This window comes from Dipodomys ordii, unplaced genomic scaffold (genome assembly GCF_000151885.1).
Source record: "Dipodomys ordii isolate 6190 unplaced genomic scaffold, Dord_2.0 Scaffold36, whole genome shotgun sequence".
Taxonomy (NCBI): domain Eukaryota; kingdom Metazoa; phylum Chordata; class Mammalia; order Rodentia; family Heteromyidae; genus Dipodomys; species Dipodomys ordii.
Window position 1 is genome coordinate 6,709,373 of NW_012267252.1, and position 8,494 is coordinate 6,717,866.

General features: G+C 40.9%; 1 protein-coding gene across 1 annotated transcript in view; it reads right to left on the reverse strand.

Annotated features, from left to right (window-relative positions):
* Pcgf6 (polycomb group ring finger 6) overlaps positions 1-8,494 on the reverse strand; it is a 25,491-nt gene that overhangs the window by 7,310 nt on the left and 9,687 nt on the right. Inside the window, exon 8 of the mRNA XM_013017862.1 lies at positions 1,408-1,506. Coding sequence (XP_012873316.1) covers positions 1,408-1,506 — 99 coding nt within the window. The remainder of the gene's footprint in view (positions 1-1,407; positions 1,507-8,494) is intronic.

Sequence of the window (8,494 nt, forward strand, 5' to 3'; positions counted from 1 at the left end):
AAAAAAAAACAACCAACCAACCAACCAAATAAATGGTAGAATCCCTAAAACCAAATTTGAGCTTTGGCATATTTATTTATTTATTTATTATCTCTCTCCCCTGTACTGGGGTTTGTAGTCAGAGCCTCATACTTGCTTGGAAAGTTACCACTTGAGTCCTAGCTTTTAAATCACCAAGTGCAATATTTATCAATGGGAATTGTACTTTGACCAAAAGCTAGCCACGGAGGAAGTAATCTGTATCCTAGAGAAAGCCCTCCTGAATATTACTTTTATTTTGGAGTACTAGGGTTTGAACTCAGGGCCTTGTGCTTGTAAAATAGGTATTCCATCACCTAAATCAAGCCCTGAGCCCTTTTGTTTTGGGGACAGGGTCTCGAATCAATGCCCAAGGGGGCCTAGCCTGAGATCCTGTTGATTCTTCCAATGTAGCTAGAACAATAGGTGTATGTCGCTACATTCAGATTTTTTTTGGTTGAAATGAGATGTCACTAGTTTTTGCCTGAATTGACCTTTAACCCAAACCTTCCTTATCTCATTTTTTTGCGAGGAGAAAGGTGGAGGGGTACTAGAGTCTGAACTCAGCTTCATGCTCACTTCTCTTGCTTGCTCACAGCTGGCATTCTGCCAGTTGAACAATACTTCAGCCTGAAAATAGTTTTGGCTGGTTATTTTGGAAAGAATCTCATAGACTTTCTGCCCAGGCTAGCTTCAAACCATGGTCCTCTAGATCTCAACTCCCTAAGTAGCTTAGGATTACAGACATGAGCTACCACATGCAGCTGTTTGTTGAACCTTGCTTGTCATGCTGCAAGGATATTCTCCTAAGAAAAGTCAATAAATTATCTTTTGCTCTGCTGGAATTGAGGCCCTAGAAGTTCTTTAGAATTTATAATGTCCTCAGTTTTTTCTTTGATACCAAGAGATGGTTATCAATAACAATTAAGAAATGGGTAGTAAATCAAACATGATTAAATTTGGGGATGGGTATCTCTGTGAATCAATATTTATTTATTTATTTATTTTATTTATTTTGGCCGGTTGTGGGGCTTGAACTCTGGGTTTGTTCGCTGTCCCTACGCTCTTCAGCTCAAGGTGAGCACTCTACCGCTTGAGCCACAGTGCCACTTCTGGTTTTCTAGTGGTTTATTGGAGATAAGAGTCTCATGGACTTTCCTGCCCGGGCTGGCTTTGAACCACAATCCTTAGATCTTAGCCTCCTGAGTAGTTAGGATTACAAGCATGAGCCACTGGCAGCCGGCTTGAATCAGTATTTAATTAGCAATTACAATGGCTACAGCATAAGATAAAAGCCGCTACATGAAATTCTAGATGATTCTTTAATATGCTAATATGCTAAAGATAGTCTCACAATGTCACCTATTGTCTTAGATACATATACTATACCTGACAAGCTGGATCAAGACCCATTTTTCTTCTGAGGAATTTTTCTACATGTCCAATAGTTGCTTCTCCTGAAACTCGAACAAACTTCTTTTCCAATGGCTACAAAAATAAGAAGATAAAACTATTTCATATATACTTTATTTATATATATTTATATGTATATTACATGAACTTTAAAAACAAATTTTACAGTAAAAATGGCTCAATAGGATCTTGAAAAAAAATTACTATGAAATTTTAACTTAAGAAGAAAACAAGAATTCTGCACAGCTTCTCCTTTTTGAGAAATATGTCAATAATTGTTTTATTTAAATAATTTTTGGCACCAGTACTAGGTCTTGAATTCAGGATCTAGTTGCTATTCTTTAGCTTTTTCTTTTCTTTTTTTTTCTTTTTGCTTATATGGTGCTGGGGAAATCAAACCCAGGACCTCACGCATGCAAGGCAAGCACTCTACCACTGAGCCACCTTCCCAGCCCCTTCTTAAGCTTTTTCATTCAAGGATAGTACTCTACCACTTGATCCACAGCTCCACTTCCAGCTTTTTGGTGTTTAATTAGAGATAAGAGTCTCATGGAGGGCTGGGAAGGTGGCCCAGTGGTAGAGTGCTTGCCTTGCATGCATGAGGCCCTGGGTTCGATTCCTCAGCACCACATATGCAGAAAAAGCCGGAAGTGGTGCTGTGGCTCAAGTGGTAGAGCGCTAGCCTTGAGCTGAAGAGCTGAGGGACAGTACCCAGGCCCAGAGTTCAGGCCCCACAACTGGCAAAAAAAAAAAAAAAAAGTCTCATGGATTTTCCTGTCCAGGCTGGCTTTGAACTGCAACTCTCAGATCTCAGCTTCTTATTAACTAGGATCACAGGTGTGAGCCATTGGGGTAAAGCTCCAATAATTGTTCAATACAAGAAAAAAACAATGTAGAAGAGGGACCTCTAGCCTTAAAATAAAACCATAAAGGCCATAGTGATATATCAATCAAAAACAATATATCTGGAACTTGATTTAAATAAAAAGTATAAAGCAGGGGCTGGGAAGGTGGCTCAGTGGTAGAACACTTGCCTTGCATGCATGAGGCCTGGGTTCGATTCCTCAGCACCACATAAGCAAAAAGAAAAAAAAAGTGTAAAGCAATCAAATTAAAGTTATCAATACTATAATTTTAGAAAATTCAATTTAGGGAATGCAAACAGTAGATGCATACTGGGCTGGGGTTATAGCTCAATAAGACAGAGCAGTGGCCTAGCATGTGTGAGGAACTGAATTTGATCCCTAGCACTGAAGGGGAAAATATGAAGTGGAGCAACTTTTTTTATTTATTTTTTGTCAGTTGTGGGGCCTGAACTTTGGGCCTCGGCACTGTCCCTCAGCTCTTCAGCTCAAGGCTAGTACTCTACCACTTGAATGACAGAGCCACTTACGGCTTTTTTTGTTTATGTGGAATTGAGGAACTGAACCCAGGGCCTTGTGCATGCAAGGCAAGCACTCAACCACTGAACCACCTTCCCAGCCCAGAGTGGAGCAACTTTATTATACTTATCAAAGTAGTTTATGGTCAGGTGCTGGTGGCTCATGCCTGTAATCCTAGCTACTCTGGAGGCTGAAATCATGGTTTAAAGCCAACTAGGGCAGGAAAATACCTGAAACTCTTATCTCCAATTAACCATCAGAAAACTAGAAGTAGGGCTGTGGATCAAAGTGGTAGAGCACTACTCTTGAGCAAAAAAAGCTCAGTAACAGTGCTCAGGCCCTGAGTTCAAGCCCCAGGACCTACCAGAAGAAAAAAAAATCTTATCTTTTAGAAGGAAACTGAGTTATGAACCTACACAGTCTGGGGTTTGGTTCAAAATTATGAGAAAAGGGCTGGGAAGGTGGCTCAGTGGTAGAGCGCTTGCCTTGTGTGCATGAGGCCCTGGGTTCAATTCCTCAGCACCACATAAGCAAAAAGAAAAAAAGCCGGAAGTGGTGCTGTGGCTCAAGTGGTAGAGCCTTGAGCTGAAGAGCTGAGGGACAGTGCCCAGGCCCAGAGTTCAGGCCCCACGACCGGACCCCCCACCAAAAAAAAATTATGAGGAAAAAATCGTGAAGGTACATAGAAAAGAGACTGGCTATGAATTTATAATTACTGAAGTGATGTGCACATCATGGTTATACTCTTCTACTTTTTTTTTTCCTAGTCCTGGGGCTTAAACTCTGGGGCCTGGGTGCTGTCCCTGAGCTGCTTTTGCTCAAGGCTAGTGCTCTACCACTTGAGCCACATCTCCATTTCTAGCTTTTTCTGTGATTAATTAGAGATAAAGAGTCTCATGGACTTTCCTGCCTGGGTGGGCTTCAAACCTTCTGAGTAGCTATGATTACAGGCATGAGCCACCAGCAGCTGGCCTACTTTTCTACTTTTTAAGAGTTAAAATTTTCCACGGTAAGCTGGGTGTGGGGGCAATGTCTATAGCTGAGGATACTCTGGAGGCTGAAACAGGAGGATCTTTTGAGCCCAGATATTTGAGATCAGCCTGGGCATTACAGTGGATCTCATTTTAAAATAAAAAAGGGAATTCATAATAAAGTTTTCCTTTTAATATGGAAAATGGAAAGTTATTTAGAAATGTGTGGAATGTGATACAAGAAAATCTGAGGTAGAGGAGGTGAGAGGCAGAATGACAAAAAGGTTGAAAGTAGAAATGAATACTATCCTGGTTCTCTTTTTCTGAAAATTAAGGATATCACCAACTAATGCAAATGAAAAGCTCAAAGAATCAGAACTTACTGGGTACCTGTTAGAAAGCTTGCAAAACATTTTTCAGTACTAGCCAAGAAAGTGAACGAGTGAATGAGTTTAGAATGGATATCTAGGGGACTGAGGCAGATTGGATATACATTTGTTCCACAATAATAGCATTCAGCTTCCTTCTTCTTCTTTTTTTTGGGTCAATCATGGGGCTTTAACTCTGGGCTTGGGCGCTGTCCCTCAGCTCTTCAGCTCAAGGCGAGCACTCTACCACTTGAGCTTCAGTGCACTCCCAGTTTACTAGTGGTTTACTGGAGATAGGAGTTTCACGGTCTTTCCTGCCTGGGCTGGCTTTGAACTGCGATCCTCAGATCTCAGTCTCCTGAGTAGCTAGGATTACAGACATGAGCCACCAGTGCCCGGCTCAGCTTCCTTATTTTTTTTCGGGGGGGGAGGGGTTCTGGTCATGGGGCCTGAACTCTGGGCCTGGGCACTGCCCTCAGCTCTTCAGCTCAAAGCTAGCACTCTACCACTTCAGCCATAGTGCCACTTCTGGCTTTTTTCTTTTTGCTTATGTGGTGCTGAGGAATCGAACCCAGGGCCTCATTCATGCAAGGCAAGTGCTCTACTACCTTCCCAGCCCTAGCTTCCCTATTCTTAAGATCTTTCCTGGGCTAGGCATATGGTTCAGTACTATAGGACTTGACTAGCAGGACAGCCTCTAGGTTGATATCAAGTACTAAAATAGATCTTATACCCCATACTCAAGTTAACGGGTTTTTTTTAAAACTACATAATCTGTATGTAACAGCCTCCTCTATGTACAAATAAACAATAAGAAAATTCCACCTCCTTTCACATTAGTATAGAAATCTTTCCTGCCAACTACAACATCAAAAATATAATATGATAAAAGTTGAGCCAGCCAGAATATATCACATATACCTGTGATCCCAGAATCCAGGAGAATGAAGCGGGAGGATCACAAATTGGGAACAAGCCTGCATAAATAGACTCTGTCTCAAAAAAAAATTTTTTTTAAATGTAGGAAGATTTTAAGTTTTCTTTTTTTCTTTTTCTTTTTTTTTTTTGTCAGTCGTGGGGCTTGAACTCTGGGCCTGGGCACTGTCCCTCAGCTCTTCAGCTCAAGGTGAATGCTCTACCACTTAAGCCACAGTGCCACTTCTGGTTTTCAGGTGGTTTATTGGAGATAGAAGTCTCATGGACTTTCCTGGCTGGGCTGGCTTTGAACCTTGACCCTCAGATCTCAGGCTCCTGAGTAGCTAGGATTACAGGCGTGAGCCACTGGCACCCAGCTTAAGTTTTCTTCTAGTATGGAAGATACTATCAACTCATGATCTATTACCTTGAAAAATACTCTGACCTTAAACTGAAAAGATATAGAAACAATGACTATCTGGTATCAAAGAAACCAGGATGTGACTCTGAAGTACCAATGACCACCAAAAGGAACTAAGACTCCTTAGAGAAATAATTGATTCCATGTTTGAGGAAAGAGACGTACAATGTAGACATGGAACATTTTGTCATTTCAGATAGCAAGGACTATGGCATGACAGGACAACTTGAACTAATAAGGATAAGTAAAAAAAAATGGATTGTGCAAATATATTTACATCATGAATTCATAATAAAGACAAATAAAACCTAAATACGGCTGATTCATTGCAATTAACAATTTATATGCTCGAGTATTTCTTTTCTTTTTGTTGGTTGTGGAACTTGAACTCAGGGCCTGGGCTCTCTCCTTGAGCTCTTTTGCTCAAGGCTAGTGCTTTACCATTTTGAGCCACAGTTCCACTTCCAGTTTTTGAGTGGTTAATTGGAGAGTCTTATAGATTTTTCTGCCAGGTTGCCTTTGAACTGTGATCTTCAGATCTGTTTCCTGAGTAGCTAGGATTATAGGCGTAAGCTACCCATGCCCAGCTGAGCTATTTCAATCAGTAGGTTCTAGTTAGATTCTTTTACCTCTTTTTATTTTTATTTGCTGAAGAAATGGAATCATTTGCCATGTGGAGATGTGGTCTATTGTATTTCTTCATGTAATTTAACATGTTCTGTTGTCTCTTGTATTTCTTGGAAATAAGGTGTTCAATCTAGAAGCATAATCACACATTACAGGTGCAATCACATCATGTTCTCTGATGTGTGAGGGTCAGAATGACCTAAATATCCTAGGTGTACATGTGCTTTTGTGGAAACAACATACTGATTTATTTCTAGTTTATTCTTTATGAGGCTTTAGAATTCTTGGCTTGGCTTTCTGGCTTCTGGAGGTTACTAGAAAGATATCTTCAGGCACACAGGAGCTATAACTCTATGATGGAACCATACAGAAAGTTACTGCCACTTTCTCATGTTATAAAATGTATCATTACCTAAAATGAACCATTTGGTATGATTCTTTACAACTTAAAGAGATTCAGTTTACCAAAAATCATGGCGACTTAATACTGCATTGCCTTTATTATAGTCATCTGAGATAAACTATAAAATACTTCAATCTAAACTGGGTACCGGTGGCTCATGCCTATAATCCTAGCTCTCAAGAGGCTAAGACTGAAGATCATGGTTTGAAGCCAACCTGGGCTGAATTACTCCCAATGAGACTCATCTCCAATTAAATACTAGAAAACCAGAAGTGGCACTGCGGTTCAAATGGTAGAGTGCTAACCTTAAGCAAAAGAGCTCAGAGAAAGTGCCTAGGTTCTGAGTTCAAGACCCATGACCGACCAAAAAACAAAAACAAAACACAAATTTTAATCTAAAAAGTACCTATTTCTATGTGTTTTTTGTTTATTTTTTTTTTGCCAGTCATGGGGCCTGAACTCTGGGCCCTGGGCACTGTCCCTCAACTCTTCAGTTCAAGGCTAGTGCTCTACCACTTGAGCCACAGTGCCACTTCTGGCTTTTTCTGCTTATGTGGTGCTGAGGAATTGAACCCAGGGCCTCATGCATGCAAGGCAAGCACTCTACCACTGAGCCACCTTCCCAGACCTATTTCTATGTTTTAATTTATATTGTAAGCTAGAGTATTCATAAAACAAAATATACAACCAAGAATACTTCACCTAACTTGAGAATATGGAGACCTTGACAATCACTGAAAATCTCAAAGATCAAAGTTACCTATTCCTTAATATTACAATCCCAAGTAACTAAAAGATGTTAAAGAAATTACTGTTCCCAAGGTGGGGAAGGTAGCTCAGTGGTAGAGTGATTGCCTTGCATGTACAAGGCCCTGGGTTCAGTTCCTTAGCACTACATAAGTAGCAAAAGCCAGAAGTGGCACTGTGGCTCAAGTGGTAGAGCGCTAGCCTTGAGCTGAAGAGCTGAGGGACAGTGCTCAGGCCCAGAGTTTAGGCCCATGACCAGCAAAAAAAAAAAAAAAAAAAGTTACTATTCCCAAGCTGGGAGCCAGTGGCTCATGCCTATAACCCTGGCTACTCATGAGGCTGAGATCTGAGAATCAAAGTTTGAAGCCATCCTGTCCAAGAAATGTATGAGACTCTTATCTCCAATTAACCAGCAGAAAACTAGAAGTGGAGCTGTAGCTTGAAGTGGTAAAGTGCTAGTCTAGAGCAAGAAAAGCTCAGGGACAGTGACCAGACTCTTGAGTTCAAGCCCTACAATTGACAAGAAAAAAAAAAGAAAAGAAAGGGAAAAAAAATTATAATTTCTGGATGATTCATACTACAGCAGCAACACTATACACATGGCATCTGGGACTGGGGGCCTTTAACACAAATCTGAGATTATTTTACCTCTAAAATCTCAGTGAATAACTTAAGTAGCCAAGTTAATTTGACTCAAAATGCTGCATGTAAACAAAATTTTGAGTTCACATTTAACAATGTCAATTATTAAAGGTAAAGCTTCAGTTTCAGAATTTTATAAACTATTTGCTTATTTTTTCATTTCTACTGTTCTGAAAAATTCCTTTTTTTTTTTTTTTTGGGTCTGGTCATGGAGCCTGAACTCTGGGCCTGGGCGCTGTCCCTCTGCTCCCAGATCTGGGGCCTGACCTTTCTCACTCAAGGCTAGAGCTCTACCACTTGAGCCACTGCTCCAGTTCTGGTGTGTGTGTGTCTGGTGGTGTGTGTCTAGTGGTGTGTGTGTGTCTGGTGGTGTGTGTGTGTGAGCTCTACCACTTGAGCCACAGCTCTAGTGTGTGTGTGTGTGTGTTCTACCACTTGAGCCACAGCTCCAGTTCTGGTGGTGTGTGTGTGTCTGATGGTGTGTGTGTCTGATGGTGTGTGTGTGTCTGATGGTGTGTGTGTGTCTGATGGTGTGTGTGTGTCTGATGGTGTGTGTGTGTCTGATGGTGTGTGTGTGTCTGATGGTG